Here is a 20010-nt window from a genome sequence, read left to right on the forward strand (position 1 = left end):
CTGACCATCATGAAAAAAAGGGAAATTCGTGTCTATGTACACGAATCAATCCATTAAATTTCATGACTATTTCATGAGCTGCTGTGCGACTGGGCTGAAATATGTTTTGTTATAACCAGGCAGAAACTGTTGTAGAGTCATGTCTCTGATTTCCTCTTATTTTCTTTTTTTTTCTTTTGGTATGCACCAGAATGTGTCTTAGTGTGCCTGCCTGTTTTTCTTCTTACCTACAAGATCCCATTCCCCGTTGGGTATGTAGGTGGAGATGTCCACGTCCATCATCTGGAGGTCCAGCAGCCAGCCGTTGTAGGTCCAGGAGCCAAACTTGAGGTCACACTTCTGCACATCGAATGGGAACCACCGCACATCGATGTAGCAGGTACTCTTTAGGATGCCTGGAGAGAAGTGTTGGGGAAAGTTACTTTTGGCGCTTAACACTTACTTTAGTTCGGTATGTACTTTGCTTAATATGTTTAAAATCTAAAGTATCTACTGCTTTTCAATATTTCCCTGAGTCATTTCACTCTTTTTTGTTTCAGATTCTGGAGGAAAGCTAGCTCGAGGAAAACGTGCAAACAACCCTTAAAGTGTTTCTGATGCATCACAGAGGGATACATCAAATTACTGTAAAAGTCCAGAGGTAAGTGTAAGTTCTGTAGATCAAGACACACTTAATTGTGACATATTTGCCCACTCCCATGTTGATAAGAGTATTAAATACTTGACAAATCTCCCTTTAAGGTACATTTTTAACAGATAAAAAATGTGTGATTTATTTGCGATTAATCGCAATTAACTGTGGACAATCATGCGATTAATTGCGATTAAATGTTTAGTAATCCGCTTTTGAAACAGTGGTTATGTCACTTTGGTGTCTATGAAACACTTTTCCTCAATATTTTTCCCGGTTTTAACTTTGAAACCTAGACATCTTTACACCAGCAAATCACCAAAACCATAGGAGAGGTGGACGTTTCAGCCAGATGCTAATGATGGTGAGGATACTGTAAGAGCAACTGTAAATAATGGTAATACAGTGATAAGATTTAGTTGACAAATTGAGATTGAAAGTGGGTTATTAGTGAAATGTGACAGAGAGAGAGAGAGAGAGAACATCTTGAATGTCTCACCTGGTGGGATGTACTGACAGGCTCCTGAAGAATTTACGAGCACATTAGTATGGAACGTAGCATCAAACCTCTCATCAGCACTACAGGGAGAGAAGAGTGAATAATGTAAAATCAGTTTTGGAACGTTAAAAGAAAAAGCCCCCAAACAAGGAAAATAGGAAGACTTTTAGAGAAAAAGCCTGAAAGGAGAGTACAAGGGCCAGAGGTTAGGAAGTTGATTGAGGCTTAAGTACAAAGGTAAAGACAGATGCGAAGAAAAAACAGCCAAGTGAGAATGAAGGTGACAGAGAAAGGTAAAGACAAGGGGGATTAGTGTAGATCCAGACAGACAGTGTTTAATTTTACTGATCATCTTAAACAAACATGATTGCCCGCCATCGAGACGTCCTTCAAATAGACAGGGATTATGTACACCAAAAAAAAACACAAAGTACAGACATCATAATCACAAAACTACACATTACACACAAGATCAAAAAGCTTCCCTGGAACATTACAACATAAGTTTTTTTCTTTCAGAAAGTGAAACCAAAGGCCTCTACATACCTGAGAACAGACATTCCTAGACCTTAATTTAAAATGTTGTGGACTCTTTTTTGCTAGATAAAAGTGTCTTTCTGTATTTATTGCAGTAAAAAGAAGCATGTCAGAAATACAAAACAAATCTGTCCTGGTTGACTGAATACCTTTAACAAGATATTTCTCAGGGACAGATTTCTAAAGACAACCAAGAAATGCATTCACTTGCGTACTATTCATTGGAGAGCACATCTCTCAATCAAGGCTACATATTCCTCGATATGTGCATCTGTCATCTAAATTTGCCACACCCTCAAGAATTTGGCGACCAAATGGTTATAAAAACAAAATAATTACACATATTATAAATATTTGATGCCAGAAACAGATGTCACAAAATTCAATTCAATCAGGTTCAATTGGTTTAGGTAAAAATTGTATTTTCTGCAAACCACGGGATATGTTGAATGTCAATGTTTCTGAACCAATATTCATAAATATGTTTAATTTCAGTCGCGTATCACACTTGCAGAAATGCATGCATGTGATTAACATTGAGAAACGATTGGTTAGGTTTACGCAACAAAATTACTTGGTCAAGGTTAGAAAAAAGGTCATGGCTTTTGTTCAAATAATGTGTAACAACGTCACTACCGTAACAACATAACTACCGTAAATAAACAAAAAACACCCTTAGCGTACTTTCTTACGTAACGTTACATAAAGTCAACGTCTACTTTTGGTGTCACGCGGGACATGAACGGTGGTCTCCTGGAAGAAAGTCATGTGTTTGTTTGACCAACCTTATACTTATTATACCACGTAACTTTCATACCATGTAACTTTCAATAATGGTCTCTACTACGTCACTTGCTCTGACCGAATGCAAAAACATCCACATTCAACGTATCACATGGTTTGCAGAAACGTATGATGCCAAAATTTTTCCTGGTGACTGGGCTGATAAATTACCCTTCAGCAAGTTTCATTAAAATCTGTGAAGTACTTTTTAGCCTTGGTAGTGGCATGGCTCTAGGGATGGCAATGTTGGTCTTTCAATACACAACTTTGGTGCAGACTGAAATATCTCAACAACTATTGAATGATTTACAATGACAATTTGTAAAGACATTTGCGGTCACCAGAGGAAGAATCACATTTTCACTTTTGTGATCCCCTGACTTTTCGTCTTGCGCCACCAGCAGGTTGATATTTGTAGTTTAAATATATATGTTATAATACATAACTATTGGATGGATTCCTACAGACATTTGTGTTCCCCTCAAGATGAATTGTAATAACTTCCTAACCTTTCCTCTTGCGTCATCAACAGGCCAAAATTTAATTTGTACATTTAGCTAAAAGTATAGCTTTATAGAGCTGCTGGTAGGAAAGACAAAAGGAAACAGACAAATGGACAAAAAATCATACAGGACTAAAAACATTACTTCCTTTACAGAAGTAATGAAGCAGTAAAATGCTTCCTATGATGGCAACATAGCATTTATCCATTTATTCACAATTAGTATAACATTTATTTGGTATGCTGTGACCCCCATAGACACTCTGAATGAGATATACTGAATGGAACTCATTCTGAACAATAAATGAGTGCTCATCCAAGGCCAGACAAAACAGCCTGACTCATACCATCATCTATTATTGTCCATTAGTACATTTCCACCACTAACAGTATGAGATTGGGAGCAGTGGGAGAGGGGCATGCCTAAACTCTTCCTGAGGGCTTTCTGTTGGACAGGTAGAACATAAATTTTAGCAAAGTGCGCTGGGAACACACCCAGGAGGCATATCGCAGGACAAGGCTTTACTCAATGCAGATTTATAGCCGCTACATGAATAATCTAAATCTAATCGTTTCACTTAGCAGAGGGTGGAAAAACAAAGAGGCTGTGAGAATACTTTGGAACAGCCGTAATGGCTCTTATTCATTGCCGAGAGCAAATGAGCTAAATTAGCATTTAGCCTTGTAATGGTATTTGAAAGACATCTACTTAACATATACATTGATTGGGTAGCATTAGCATTTTTAAACTATTTGGGGAATCTTAGAAATGTGGAGACTCATGCTGTACCTAAACATGGTAGCATCACAGGAGATTCCTTGATTGATAATAGAGTGCTCCAGGGATGACATATTTTTGGAGGCCAACCAGGAAGTTAGCATCGCTGTGGTTCCCTCAACAAAAAGCCAATGGGATTTTTCCATTGGGTTTTAGATTATTGCAGAAAATAAGCTCTGTGGCAAATACACATTTATAATACTTACACGTATTGTTCAGCAAGATAATCTTCACAAACGAACACCACTTTTTTGATTTTTGAAGTAAATGCAATCGCCAGAAGTACAAAGCTAATGTTAGGCTATAAATGAACTACACCACTGTCGCATGAGCATGAGTATACACAACAAGGCTGTAAAGGCGGACGAGTCGGCGTGATGTCGTTTAGAAGTCTCATTTAGCCACTTGTTACCAACCGTCCTTTTTAAAACACATAAATGCTTCAAAGTTCACGAGTGGAGTATTTATTGATGTGTTTTATGTCGTAGAACAAAACGTTAAAATCCCTTGAGCTTGTGTTAACCACAGACCTTATTTCAGGCGTCTAACTAAAAACCCATTCAGACAAGGGAACCGAAAGTGCTAAAATGCTAACTAATTTCCGGGTTTTGGGACTCATTCTTGTAGCACTAATGATTTTCCCACATTTCCGACTTCTCATTAATCACATCCTAATCACATCCATAAGTACGTGGAACGCGTTTCAAAAATGTCATATGACATGTGGAAAAGATAGGGGCATGTTCAACATGTTGAATCCCAATGGAGTCCTTTTGCCTCTGTTAAATCACAAGTCCCTAACCCACCTGCAGGCATGGTATAGAATGCACACTTGACTAAACCCCTCCCCCGTAGGTTATATAAGTCTGCCCTCCAGGCCTGAACCCTCCCTTTTCCCTCCAAACAATTCCAGGCAGAACAAAGAGAGAGTGATGTGAGTTTAATGTGTGAAGGAGAAAAGGCAAATTCCAGATTGTGGATGCATAAAGAAAAAAAAACATCCACCAACTGCCATCCAACTTCACACCTTGACTTTAATAAATTGTTGGAACGGCTCCCTGGATCCTGTGTTTAAATGTGCACCACATCAGATGTTTTATGAACCAACACCACCACAAGCAACATAGCTTTTTCAGCCTCCATTGGGATTCTTCAGCAATTTAACCTTTTTTTAGACATTTTTAAAAAATGGCTTGCCATTTACTTCCAAAGCAATAAAAGGTCTTCAAAATAGATACCTTTCTGTAAGTGTGCTGCTACAGAAATCCACAGAGCCTTGAATAATAACATTTTAGGCAATTAACCTTTCCTCTCATGCAGAACAGAATATACTACTTCGATATCCGCTGGCTCAATGAAATGGCATCACCCACATTGATATTTCATGCCTGTGTAAACATTGTTACAGTATGTTAAAAGATTATCATCAAGATATGTGGGTAAGGTCAGGAAAGACAGTATCGTGCTGTCTAGATTCATTCATTCAAACCATCTCTACATGTAAAGATAGCAGCTCAACAGCCACATGGCTTTCATTATTTACATAAAAAACACAATGAAAGCAGAAAACTCAGTCCCTACAGTGTCTGTAGATGGTGAAATATTCAAAATCATGTCTGGGACGGGACAAATGGTTCCTTTATTATTCATCTGAAATGGGTTTCAGTTTGCTGCATTGCTGACATGGGCACATAAAAAACATACAGCTGTCTACCTTTTACATCCTCCACCAGTCTGGCTTTACAGCGCCTCATGTCCAACAGTATTGGCTAACTTGGAGAGACTATCCTGCTGTGGACTGAGGAAAAAGACTATCCTGCATCTTGTGTAGCGGATGCGGGAAAATCCATTACTTTGCAAATTCTCTGCAAATGGAATAACATCAAAGTCAATCATTGATCTTTGGCCGAAGGTGATGTTGTATGAATTACTTTATGATCAAACAACATGTTTGGTATGAAGTCCCCCTGTGGTGCCATCTTTTGAATCCCACTCAGAGACTCCAAGAGTATCAGATACTTTGAACTGCTGTTTGCTGCATAGGCATAAACAGGCATTTCCTCTCCAAAACATCTAATAATCCAACATAAAGTGGACCCTGCTGTTCTTTCTTAGAAAACTCCAGCACTCAGTCAGAGGTTTGTGACTTTTGGTACCTTTCCACCTCCTGGACTACCAGAGAGCTGACATTCCACATCCCCAGGGCCAGTTTTCGTAGACAAAGCTCAGCACACCAGGGGTCCCACCTTCACCTGCCAGATGATTGACATCGCACCAGACCTCTACACCTAATTTTACAGGAGGTGAGCTAACATGGCACACTTGCAAGCTCAACTTCCAGGCTTGGCTCAAGGGGTGGACCAAAGGCAAGGCTGCTTGATCCAAAGGTTGCTCTTAAGACCGGGGTATGCATGAAACAAACAAATTCATAGGGAGTGTCAACCACGTAAAGGCAAAACTGTTTATAGGTGTTCCAAATAGCCACATTTGAAAGTAAGAAAAAACTGGCGGGCGAGACAAAGAATCGTACAAACGGAAATAAAGGAATACGCTTTTGTACAGTACCTCCTCATGATCATTCATGGTATTGAACTTGGTTGTAGACATAAAAAGTGTTGGACCACCTTGCCAGTTGCTTAATGAAGTGGGCACGCAGCCTAACTTGCTTTACAGTAAAGTCTGCCCTTAGTGTTTTTCCCGTGAACCTAGCTCTACTTTATAACCACAGTGGTTATGTCAGCACAGGTGACAAATGTGCCTTTTTGTAGATGTGTGACGCAACTATGTCGTGGCAGGTGTATTGCTCAGGACCCAAGGAGCCACAGCGTCTTGTGTGAAGTTGTTTGTATGTACGAGAATGGGCATTGTACTAGTTATGACAATTTCACAAAAATGTCTAATAGGATGAAATGATGAAGTGATGACATTTTGGACGGACATGGATGTAAACTGGCTCAACTTGACTAATTGGCAGAGGCATAAAACTGCAAGGCGGTAATTCTAGTTTATCTATGTATACAATTTTTTTGTCTAAGTCCCTGCTGAAGTCTTGCTACCGCAATGACCTAATTTCCAGATGGGGATTAGTAAAAATTCATCTTATCTCGTAGTTTTAATCTTTTTTCTTGCTTGCTTCATAACAATAGAAATGAATGATTGTACTCATGATTTATACTGCATGCATAAGGAATGTCAGTTTCAATCTGGGTCTGTACAGGACTATATTGTCGTTATCGTTAGCGATCGCTGATCCCCACCGTAAGCTGCTTAATGTTCTGTATCATCCCTGTTAGATAGCCAAACTGCTCCCTTCTCCCTCTCTGTCTTTCATGCACACACTAAGTGGGAAATCTGTCACTACCCGCCCACCCCCCTCCCCCCTTAAAAGAATCCTCAATCACCTAGAAGGTACAGCTGAAAAGCCAGCACCATCAATCAACTGCCATCCATCGTCTTGTCTTTCCCTCATTACAAGTGTGATTCTTTGAGTGTGTACGTGTGTGATTCTGAGAAGGCATGAAAAGGATTGATGCATTAAAAAACATCTTACTCCCCTGTTAAATACCCCCTCTTGGAGCTTGACAGTTTAATAATGATCAACAATCACACAACCTCTCTCCCCTGGTGCCTTTTACAGTAAGCAACGCTATAAAAAAAAAGTCACATAAGCAAGAGCACCACTTTGGTATTTCCTCAACTGCTATTCCCTTGCACATTAATATGATTTATGTTTAGTAAGGGAGGTCCTCATTCAAGTCAGAATCGTCTTCCATCAGTATATTTACCGTGGGAAACTGTATAGAATGCTTGCCATTGCAATAACCTGTTAAGAGACTGCATTTGATTTTCTTCACCATTACTGCATTTTATCTAATGTCTTATTCTGTCTTGTTGCAGGCACAAAAATAGAAAATGGAATCTTCTAGAGCCAAAAGAAGTTCAAGATAAAAACAAGGAACTTCTGTACAAAGTAAGCATATTTCATTAATTCATTTATTTATTTTAGGTCTATCAAAGTTAATGCGATAATAACGTGTTAAGGCAAATTCATTTTAACGGCAATAATTTCTTTAATGCATTAACGCAACTTGCAATTTTTAGACTGCAGCAGGCTCAGTCTTAAAGCTAGAGTGAAGATAGTGGGATCATATGAAACTAGGAAACCTAAAGAATCCATTGGTACCAACCATGTCATACTAGCAAAGGAGGCTAAATAATGACGCACACTTACACTAAATTTTGGTGAGGAAAAATTGGCATGGCCATTTTTAAAGGGGTCCCTTGACCTCTGACCTCAGGATATGTGAATGAAAATGGGTCCAATGGGTACCCACGAGTCTCCCCTTTACAGACATGCACACTTTATGATAATCACATGCAGTTTGGGGCAAGTCATAGTCAAGTCAGCTCACTGACACACTGACAGCTGTTGTTGCCTGTTGGGCTGCAGTTTGTCATGTTATGATTTGAGCATAGTTGTTATGCTAAATGCAGTACCTCAGAGGTTTTCTGGACAATATTTGTCATTGTTTTGCGTTGTTAATTGATTTACAATAATAAATATATACATAAATTTGCATAAAGCAAGCATACTTGCCCACTCCCATATTGGTAAGAGTATTAAATAATTGACAAGGTACATTTTGAACAGATAAAAAATGTGCAATTAATTTGCGATTAACTATGGACAAACATGCGATTAATCACGATTAAATACTTTAATCTATTGACAGCCCAAATTCATTTATTTATTTATTTTTGCCAGGCCTTAGGCATATTGTCTTTTTGGACACAGTGTTCCATAATAAAAGTCTTTATAGTTTTTTCAGCAAAGGACTAAGATCTGTATCCCTCATATGTGCCAGACAAAGTTGTGTGATTCCACTGGGTATCACATATGGGCATATTGGGCATTTGTTGTTGTTTTTTCAGTATGTCACAGCTGTTTAGCAAGAGGGTAAATGTTCTGGATGTTATTTGTTTACCATGTAGGCAGCTGTCTGGAATAAATGTCTAAAGGTGGCTTGTTTTTTAGGACGAAAATGGGACATATTCTTTTAATGTGCACAACAGCCTGAAACACAAAAAGACACTGGAAAATGATCAAGCTGCTCATTGGCAAACTTGAGAGATCCTTGAATTGTTCTCAGAAACCGAGCAGGTCTCGGCCACATTGTGTGGATCAACCTCAGAAACACCTAGCAATGTAATTTATTTGACCAGGCACAGGAGCCTCATTTCCATCCAAACAGTAGAAAGCCAAAATGGCTGAGCAGGTAGAATAGGAAAGGGAGAGAGACTTTATTTCTCTTTGAAATTAATGTCCCATTCTTTGACAAAGGTATGAAAAGAAATGAGCTCAGCCAGATGAATGTTTCCAATAAGACCTGTAGAGTTTGATATGAGGGCGAACCATCCCTACAAACATTATGAAATTATATGATGAAGTCTAAAATAAAGGACCAAAAGACGTGACTAAAATATTGAAAACTGTTGACATTTCCAGCCACTTGGCTCAATGTTTTTCTCCTGCCCATTACAAGCGACAGATGCAAAGCCCCATGGGAGTTACGGTTTATGTCCTCCCAGAGGGAATCGGCTCAATCATCTCATTAAACGAGGCTGTAACCAAGAGTGAAATTTCATTTTGGGGTATTTCTTCCACTGTGTTATTGGGTAAACAGAGTCCAGGCAATCTAGAGTATCCGTCCGTAAATTACAGAAAACAAATTCATATAAATAGAGGAAGGAAAAAGAGAGAGGAGAACAGAAAAAATAGATACAAATGTATGTATAATAGTGTGCAAAATAGAATGAGACAGCTATAGGCAGTGACAGATTAATGACTGTGCTTATCATGCCAGTGGCCAGTAACCACTGATAGAATTACCAGCAAAAATGAGGTTTCATCATTTTAGCTGCCTTTCTTCATCCCTTACTTGATATCAATATACTTTATCAAATTACCATTCTAATTTGTAAGAGTAAAACTATGCTATGTGGATGATTTTAAATGCAGTATGGTGCGATGATGAATCACTCAATCAATACAAAAGTAGAGAGATTCTGAGGGCCTGTGGAGTAGAGATTAAATATGAAATTATCATACTAGTACTGATGTGACATTGTAAAATATTTCAGATCATTTTCTGTAGCTTCAGATATACAAAAGTAGATTTGTACATCTCTACTGTTTTTATGCCTCCGCACCCTTGACAGCTGTGGCAGGAGGCATTATGTTTTCAGGTTGTCTGTCCATCAGGTCCATTTTCGTGAACATGATATCTCAGGAACGCCTGCAGGGAATTTCTTCAAATTTGGCAAAACATCCACTTGGACTCAAGGATGAACCGATTAGATTTTGGTGGTCAAAGGTCAAGGTCACTGAATTCATGTCCGTCCCATTCTTGTGAATGCGGTATCTAAGGAACACCTTGAGCATATTTCTTCAAATTGGCACAAATGTCCACTTGGACTCAAAGATGAACTGATTATATTTTAGTGATCAAAGGCCAAGGTCACTGTGACCTCACAAAACACATCTTTTAGCCATAACTCAAGAATTAATATGCTAATTATGACAATTTAACACAAAAGTCTAACAGGATAAAATGATGTAGTGATGACATTTTGGACAGACATGGATGTAAACTGGAACTTGACTGGCTGGTGGAGCCATACAACCGTGAGGTGGTAGTTCTATTTAATCAATAAAATGTTCAAATCGACTCACAAGTAGCTGGTGAAATAATGCAGCGATTGGGATATAACATTAAGTGGGAGAGAAGATAAGAGGATACAAAACAAGACAAGACAGAAAAAAGTGAGTATATCCTACCTGTTGTAGAGGAGGATATCTGGAACCCATACCAGATTGGATGGGAAGCGCAGATTCTGAACCCCGGGGTAGCTCTCCGGGTTCCATGAAAGGTAAGTGTCTGTCCAATACTGAAACAAACAATGGAGGAAGTAAATGAGGGAGAGACGATGAGGTGAGGACTTGAAAACAAAAAGTGAGCAAATGACAGAACAGGTGAGAAATAAACAGAGGTTGAACAAAAGGGAGATGAATGCCAAATTGAAAGCTCTTAACTGTCTGTTATTGGTGTGAACCCCAGCCAGCCGAGCCAATTTGTTGTTTTTGTTGATGTTATTTTTAGCAATGACACAGCTGTGACAGCAACACGTGTCCCAAAGCTTAAATACCATTGCTACAATGCCACGCAAATGCATATATCATCCCTGTGTCACAGCATCTTTTCCTAAAATATAAAGCATCCTGGCACACAACAGCGATGCAGAACGTTCTTTACAATTATGATCAACATAAAACCATCAGAAGTCAAGCATTGTTCCTTTAGCCAGGCTAATATTCCAACTGTTGGCTCTTACACCTATTTTCTCCAGCTCTGCTAATGAAACCTGGCAGTGAAACCTTGCCAAGCCAACAGTTGTTGGCACACTGACCCCTGCACTCCCTTTTGAGCCTGGGTGCGCATTCAGCAAGGGGCTAACTGAGCCCAGCATCAAGATGATGAGTGATCTGTGGAATGGTATACCTATTAGTGTGTGTTTTGGCATGTAAGCACATTCATTTGTGTTCGTTACCGCTGTGTCTTTCTATGGGTATGCGTGTATACTATATGTATAGAAGACACATATAAATAGAGGCACTCAGATGTTGAAGCCAAAGGGCACAATCTCTATGGAGCAAGTCCCATTGCTAATGTGGCCCCAGTACACTGGGCACATCTGTCTCTGCCTGTATGTCCATGTGTATGCATGGACATGTGGATAGAGTCCAATGGGTATTTTTGTGCTTGCATGAATGTGCTCTTGGGACTGTTAAATGTGTCCATGTCGCCATGCGTATGCAAATCCGTCTGTACATATGCGCCTCTGTCCATATACGTGACTTTGCGGTCAACACAAATCCCTATACAGAGGGTATCTGAGTTGAGCCATTTCAAAGAGATGCCATCCATCTCAAGTGGGCCTGCTGACATATGTCTCCACTCACGCAGCTAATGACTTAATCACTACACTTGTCATCTGTGGGCCTTGGCAGTTTGGTGCTACAGAGCCTTCTTTTCATGTTGTTCACGTTGGCTGGGAAAGCACAACTAACAGCCAGCAGAACAAATTACAGCTCAGTAACTTTGTAGTCTGTCAGGCATAGATGAGGAGGACACTAGGCTACGTAAGGTAACTGCTGTCTAAGAATAGGTTTGGTGTTACATAACGGAAATTTAGGAAAGCATCACTAATTTGAAACAACTATCTTATTAAGAGAGTGTGAAATTCATTCTCTGAATGCAAGACTCGGGATGATACGTTTTAGAGTGTAGGATGCAAATATGCAGTACACTGTATATACTGTAGCATGTATAATATATATAGTATATACTGTATATATATATATATACTGTATATATTTACAACACTTTTTTAAGTAATCTTTAAATTTAATTTAAACCATGCCGATAGTTTTGGGTTTATTGCCTTGATTTTTAGATATCTGTCTCTGAGATTTCTGCCTTCACCCCAAAATGGAGGTGAATAGAACTGCATTTGTGGTGCTCACAGCAACAGATAAATGTATTGGAAATTTTCAATAACATATCTTTCCATAAATAGTGTTCTGATCACTCTGAACAATCCACAAACCTCACTGTGAAAAGGTGTTAAAGGGACTATTTCTTTGGTGCAGTAGAAAGTAGTTCCAGTGAAAACTGTTGACCTGTGGATTATAATGATTCACAGCAACATTGTCCTGGAAAAACCAACCCGGTCTCACTCCCAACTCGTCAAATACCACCGTTTGGGCAGTGCCCTTTGGCATCAGAAACCGATGCACGGAGGCACCCTTTCGCAACAGTATGTGATGAACCGGGCATTCAAATAATTCCAATGTGAACCCACCCGCGACGTTATTCGATGGTCGGAGCAAGTGACGTAGTATTAATAGCGTGAGAGTCCGTTCAGTGTGGGCAGGAGGGCTGGTGGATGGGTCAAACAAACACAAGACTTTCAACCAGGAGACCGGCGTTCATATCCCGTGTGAAACTAAAAGTAACCTTGACTTATCTTGTCATGTCAGTCTTTAGTCAAATGACTCGTCAGTCCTGTTAGTCACGTGAGTCTCTAGTCAGTGAAGTTAACGTCAACCACGACCGTTCCTAACTCGGACTAAGTGGTTGTGTTGCCCAAACCTAACTTCCTGTAAAAACGGAAGTTTATTTTAAAAAGGACACGCCGTCCCTGGTCTGTCCATAACCCTGTACATTGGTCTCCGATGACGAGGGGCACTGTCCAAGTAGCAATATTTGACGAGTTGGGAGTGAGAATGTGTTGGAAAGACACACTAGTGATACATTTTTTAGCACCACAAATACAATTCCATTCACCTATACACTCCATTCAGATGGAGGTAAAATCCGAGACAAATAAAATCTAGGTGAAACAGTTTTTTTGGTAATTTGAGTGAACTGACGCTTTAAAGAACACTCCTCCAACAGCCATAAGAGCTGGCTTTAGAGTAGGAGACAAAAGTAAAACCCATTTCTTGGAAAACTTAAGCTCATTACAATTCTTACAGTTAAAAACCACGTAAAATCCTATCCATTCGGATGTGGGACATTCATTGCCTGATAAACCTGTAATCCTAAAATCCTCCACGATGCAGCGAAATAAATTTCCAAGGTGAACCTGCCCCTTCTCTCTCTGTCTGACTGTCTGTGAGCTACTTACATGTAATGTTCTTCTAAAGTCTCCTACAAAATCTGCTGCATCTGCAAAGTCCCCCTAAGCCATTACACCAAAGTGGATGCCCGTATTAAAGAGGTGGCTTTCTGAATAATTGATTCAATCATAACTAGTAAGCCAGTCAGCAGCCAACTCAACCTGAATGAGGCTGTGGCATCCTTTAATGGGCTATTCTGACTGGGGCCGTTGTGATAATGAGGCTGTTGTACCTACCTGGCTGTAATATTTTCCTGAGCATCGTTAATGCATATTTCTTGTACCATTACCTTCTTTTCCCATTTTCAATAATGGGATAGATATGCTGTGGCTAAGTAGCTTTGTTCCCACATGTTTAGAAGGCAGTACAGTTGCTGTTAAGAATCTGATAATTGAGGTCAAATTCAACAGGATTGTGCAGCTTTTGCAGCCGCTAAACCTGCACAGATAAGACAAAAACAAACAAAGCACCCACAAAGGGTGAAATGCACCCCTAACTGCACTGCTGAGCAAATAGCATTTAGGTGCTTCTGTGCTATTTACTCAAATTTAAACTGGGTAATATGCAGACATTTGATGCAAAATTGTCCCCTTTCTATGCAAATGAGGCTCATTACAAAAGCAGTTAAATTCACAAAGATTGGCGCTAATGGCCGCCTCACAGTTACAGTGAAATTATTAGCATCTTCAGGGAGTTGGTGGTAACTAAAGCACATTTATAAGAAGTGTCACACCCAGACTTTCCAGTGATCATGGCATATTAAATTCTAAATACGGTTTCTCTGTCACATTTAAATTCCTTGCCTGAAGTTTTGAGGAATGCCTCTGCAACTTGTCTGTCAGTACCTGTAGCTCGCGGTCTGAACTTTTAATTTTTCTTTTTCTCTCTGCCATCGTTCTGCCTACAGTTTTCTTGGCGCAAAGGCAACATTCATACTTTGCCACATGGATGATTGCAATCGAACACAAGAAAAGGGCAAATTGCACTCAGCTGCAAAACTCTCTGGGCGTATTTGCGCTGTAATATCAATAGCGCAATATCTTTTGTGAATCGGACCTTGAGACTGGGCAGATAGGCTAGCGGTTGCAAGTGGTGCGCAATTCATGGTGCTATCGGTGGCTGCAATCAATTCTTTGTGAATCCACCTATGAGTGTTCACTAAGGCCCTCCGACTGTGAGTTTTACAGCAGCCCTCGCTTGGACCTCGCCACTTCCCGGGGCTGTGGAGTGCTCGCTGCACAGTTTACCCTGCGGGGAGGGTCGGGGCTCCCAGTGTGTCTGTCAACTGGGGTGGACTGTCCTCAGTGAGTCAGAGATCTGCGGCAGTGTTGGCAACCCACGCGGGGTTCTGATTAAATCGTTTACTAGAGCACAAAGTTCTTCATAGATCTATGTAATTTTGTTCTCAAAGTGCACCAGATAGATGCATTTAACTTTTAAATGTACAAAATTTTCTTCCGGGAAGCATGACCCCAGACCTCCCTAGAGGGTCTGATGTCCACTTACTACAATCTCACAAAATCCTGTGGCAAACACTATATTACGTCATCCAAAGCTGGATGCCCCCCCTCCCTCCTCCCCACTTCAAAGGTCATTCCAGTGACGCTGCCATCAACATACTCATGGAACTAATGTTAGCTTAATTAGCTAGCTACTGTTGATCAAATCTGCAAGCATTAGGCCCTACTTGTCATGAGCTGGAGTCTGCCGTCTCTGAGCAGCTGTCAATCACTCGCGAACTCCGATCAAACGGTCAAACTAGGCAGCGCTGATCAAATATCATGAGAAATTGTGCTCCGGCTGGTGGGCGGTGCTTGTTATTTCCTCAACTGATCTCAACATGGCCGACCGGGTCACAAACTTTTTCATTTTAAAGCTAAACAGTAGACTACTAGATGTTTCTGAAAACATTTTACACGAGAAATAGGCATTACAGTAACAGAATATTGATCAGCACTGCCTAGTTTGAACATTTGATCGGAGTTCGCGAGTGACTTGACAGCTGCTCAGAGACGGCAAAGCTCCAGCTCGGCTCTGATTGGTTGTTTTCCTTCAGTCTGGGAAATCTTGCAGATGCCATTAGGAGCACCGGAGGACACAGAGGCACATGATTTGTTTCAGATTACCTATCTCATGCACGACTGTCAGGATATTTTATTAAAATAATTTTTTTTTTATCATATTTGCTTCAATTCTACCCACTGCTGCTTTAGGCCAGAACATTATCATTGTGCTAGAACGGAACACTTGCAGGCGTAACAACAGCATCTAATGTAAAATATAAAGGCTTAAAAAGGCAAAAGAAAGTAGCCCAGAGTTAGGCTGAGAAATGTCATGAGAGAATATCTTTGAAAACGTGACTTGCTGGCTTATCTTCATATTCTCCTGTGACATAGCCTAATGCTGACAATAAATATATGCTATTATTAAGTAGGCTATCATAAGACAATAAACAACCCACAAGATATCATTTTTGTCACTAATGATACTGCCTTTTTATTTTGTAGGAAAAGAACACTATGCCACCATTTGACACTTCTGTCAAACAAACTTTAGGCTTGTATTTTATATTCTCACACAAGGCCCTGGGGAGTTACTGATATGTATACACTTTTTTTTCACGGTCATGGTAACAGCTTCTGTTCAAAACAAAAGGTTACTGTTGCAGCTCAAGTCTGGCTCTACGCCTTCAACAGCAGTTGAACACTTTTTGAAAATGAATGAATGAATGAATGGCAGAGCCCAGAGGACACAGACATCGCACATACACACAAACACTTTCCAAAAATATAACAAATGACAATTATAACACAGTGATCACACAAAAAGTGCTATGAGAAGAGACATACCAGCTGCAGCCAAGCATTTGTCATCAACACCTGGTTCTTTTCATCCTGGAGGAGAGAGAGAGAATAATCAGCAGAGAGTAAACGTAGCTGTGGAAATTATTCTGCAGAGTGGGAGAAAATAAAAAAATAAATAAAGACTGCATGTCTGGTAAACATGAGGTGAGATTACGAGACAGATCGGCAATAAAGTCAAACTGCGGCCCTGATGACTCAGCGCCGGCGTGTTCTGTGAATGACAATGATGCACTCAGCTTTTTTCTCTTTTACGACACACTCTTGTGATGTAAGGAAACAGATGTCGTGTTTTACCATTTTAAACAAATCATAAGGAAATGAAAACAGACAAATAAAACAGGCCAAACAGCAATTTGCACAGGGAAATGGACAGTGACACTGAGCAGAAAGGATGCGGCTCTTCGACAAAGAGATGAGTTTACAGCAATTTCTATCTAGGTCATGAAAACGGAAATAAACAGACTCAGGGGCTCCAGCTGCATTTTATATTTCACAAGGGTCAGTTCATGGTCAAATGGGCAGAGAGGGAAAGAAGGTGGAAGCATGGAGGTATAAGCATGGAAAAAATTAAAGAGAGGAGCGTGAGAGGAATCAAGAGTGACAGAGAGAATCAGAACAGACAAGAGGATGAGATCATGAGTCAGAGAAGAGAAGAGAAAAAAATAAAGATAAAAAGAGGTCAGAAGTATAGCCGCAAGGAAGAAGAGCAAGTCTGAGTTGGGAATGGACTTCTTTAGAGTCTGTTTTGCACAATCCTACATGACAGCGACAAGTTTTGCTCCTTGTTACACACTGGTACGCTGTGTGTCTGATGTATTATCTCCCTCTCAGCCCCTGAAAAAATGTGCAAACTGCTCGACAGCTTCTTCTATCCTCTGTTTCTTCACGGATTAGTCCTTTTTTATTTTCATAGAATCACTCAAACGACTTATCACGTTATCTTCTACCCTTGACTCGAGCTGGAATAACACGGCACAAGTTCAACCCTTTGAAAACTTTTCCTTTAATGTAATCATGAAATCAATTTGCTCACTTTATTTCTTTCTATTTGTCATCCCACCACCAGACCTAATCTACTGTGTAGTTTTCTTTCTTATCACACCGTTTCATACAGTTCTCGCTCGTTTTCATCCGGCTTTTCTTCCCTCTCGGGACGCAATTTCAGAGGTGGAACCTGAAAAATGAAACTTGTTCTTATGTCGAGAGACAGTCACAGAGGAATGTGCTTTGATTGGATTGAATAAGTTTCATAGTCCTTTACTTATAGGAGCGAGGGGCCATATCAGTGCTTTTCGAAGTGCTTGGCAGTAATGTAAAGTATGCACAATTTTTAATTAATTCATCAGTTAATGGGATAAAACTTGCAAAACCATGAGTATGGTCCTTTTAAAGGTCTTTAAGTAGTTTCAGCTGATTAGCTCATTAAATTAGATTATAGATTATAAGCCTTTTTTGAGCCACTGCACACTTTTTTTAGACTCCACAGAGTGAGTGTTCAGTCTGATAATAGACACCTCAGTTTTAAAGCCACATATGGTTTGTGATGCTGTTGAACTGTATTGCACTACACTGAGATGTGTAATATTTTTAGCCCACCTTCATTGATGTAAAGGGAGTGAACAAATGCATGCATATTAAGGCAGTCAAATGATTAAAATATTTAATCGCAATTAATCGCACGATTGTCCATAGTTAATCATGATTAATCGCTAATTAAATGCACATTTTTCCATCTGTCCAAAATGAGCCTTAAAGGGAGATTCATTATGATATATTTATTTTCATAATGATAATTTTGGGGGAGTGGCTTTGGAGGGAGGCCTGAAGGGATGAGCTGTCAGTGTAGCGGACTTGGTGACTTTCTGTCTAGATTTAGGGACTTTTGGAGCTAATGCTGCTAACTCTTTTCATCGGTAAAGAGTTAGCAACACTGGGCTGGGTTTTTCGGTTGGATTCTTTCAAAATCTTGCAGTCTCTTGCTAGTTTCTTAAGATTACCAACCCTAGCTTTAATGACTTGTTGCTCCAGATCAATTTAAAGCAGGATTTAAGGTACCGACAAATCCAGGTTGATTAGGTCAAATCATCATCACTCTAATCAACTCAACTCAACAACTTTTCCACTTGTGTAGTTTTCATGACATGTAAAATTTAGTATCTCTCTCTCCCTCAGGTTTCCCTTCTTCCTCCTCAGAGAAAAGGACTTTTTGACATAGACAGTGAAGCAGCAGAAATTCTGAACATGGATGAACTATACACTCAGGTATGGAACATCCCATACATTGAATATGAATATTGTTTTTGCAGTAATATATTTGTCAAGATATTAAGCACCTGACAATCCTTATAGTCAAGCCGTCCTCACCGAAAAAACGTCCGTATAGGTCATCTGTGCAAGCAGCTTATTACGACCCATATCTACGTCTGTTGTTGCGCGCCGAACTCTAGTGGCCATTGTAGTTATGACGGGATCAAAGGAGTAAGTTAGGTGACGTAGTATAAAGGGCGACAAAGTCTGCATAGGGATAAGGTCCGAGTGGACGGACGGGTCAAACAAGCACATGACTCTCACCCTGTTTGTTTCCCGCGTGAAACCAAAAGTTTCACAGAGTTATTTTAAGTTACGTACGTAACTACGTCACCACGTGTAGGCTACTGATTTTAACCCAAATCACGATCTCTTCCTAAACCTAGCCATGTAATGTTATTGCCTAAACCTAACAAAATAGTTCTGTTTCACCACATCAACCACATGTTTAAAACTCTGACCGTTTCAAAGCGTTAAATAGAACGGTCATATATGTCGTTTTGCGACCCGATACCACGCCAAAGCATGTAATAGACCCACCTGTCCACCAGAGGACAGCGTGTTAGTGTCACATTTTGCTTCGCAGAGACGTGAATATTATATGTCTGTATTAACATGCAGTACCAGCAGGGGGCAACAAAGCCACTAATTTAGGATTAGACAACAAAACCACTTAGTTAGGGTATGGGAAAACGCCATGGTTGGGCTTAAAATAAGTATGTAAACTAAGTAAAACATGTATGGAAACAACGTAACACGAAAACATGTGACAAACGTCATGTGACAATAAAACACCAGTCTCGAACACGAGTTTCCCGGTAGAAAGTCCTGTGTTTGTTGGATATAAGTGGTCTTTCTCACTTTATATACTGTGCAACTAGCTCTGAAGTTACGTAACATGTGACAAACGTCACGTAACAACCGTCAATATAAAACTCTGCACCTTCATGCAGGCGTGTATGATGGTGCCTTCAAATGAAACTAATGAGCTTGTGTTTACAACATGGGAAGTCATGTACACATTATGCCTGGTGTTCAAGTGGTTAAGTCCTGAGAAAACCGCTGCTAAGCAACGGCAATATTAACGTTACTGTCGGCATCTAGAAGCCACAGAGGCTAACAATTTAACAAGCTAGCAAGCAGGTAACATAATGCAGAAAATGCAAAGGCATAATGACAGAGAAAGAAGATGAGGTCGTTGGGAATATCAACATTTTCCTCAGACATATTTTAATATTACGAAGAAAAACAATATACGACTAAAATTACAATATATTCACTTATTATGTACCGAAAAAATTCATTTCCAAGGCCTCCGCCATTTCTGACAACGTCAAGAAACACGTCACAACTCGTGAACTCGGAAA

General features: G+C 39.9%; 1 protein-coding gene across 1 annotated transcript in view; it reads right to left on the minus strand.

Moving 5' to 3' along the window:
- The window catches only part of chrna8 (cholinergic receptor, nicotinic, alpha 8), a 57210-nt gene that overhangs the window by 14683 nt on the left and 22517 nt on the right, over positions 1-20010 (minus strand). The window contains exons 3-6 of the mRNA XM_074628799.1: positions 16322-16366; positions 10569-10678; positions 1131-1210; positions 228-395 (exon numbers count right to left, since the gene is read on the minus strand). Of these exons, the coding sequence (XP_074484900.1) occupies positions 228-395; positions 1131-1210; positions 10569-10678; positions 16322-16366 (403 nt within the window). The remainder of the gene's footprint in view (positions 1-227; positions 396-1130; positions 1211-10568; positions 10679-16321; positions 16367-20010) is intronic.

The sequence above is a fragment of the Sebastes fasciatus genome, chromosome 3, assembly GCF_043250625.1.
Source record: "Sebastes fasciatus isolate fSebFas1 chromosome 3, fSebFas1.pri, whole genome shotgun sequence".
Classification (NCBI taxonomy): Eukaryota; Metazoa; Chordata; class Actinopteri; order Perciformes; family Sebastidae; genus Sebastes; species Sebastes fasciatus.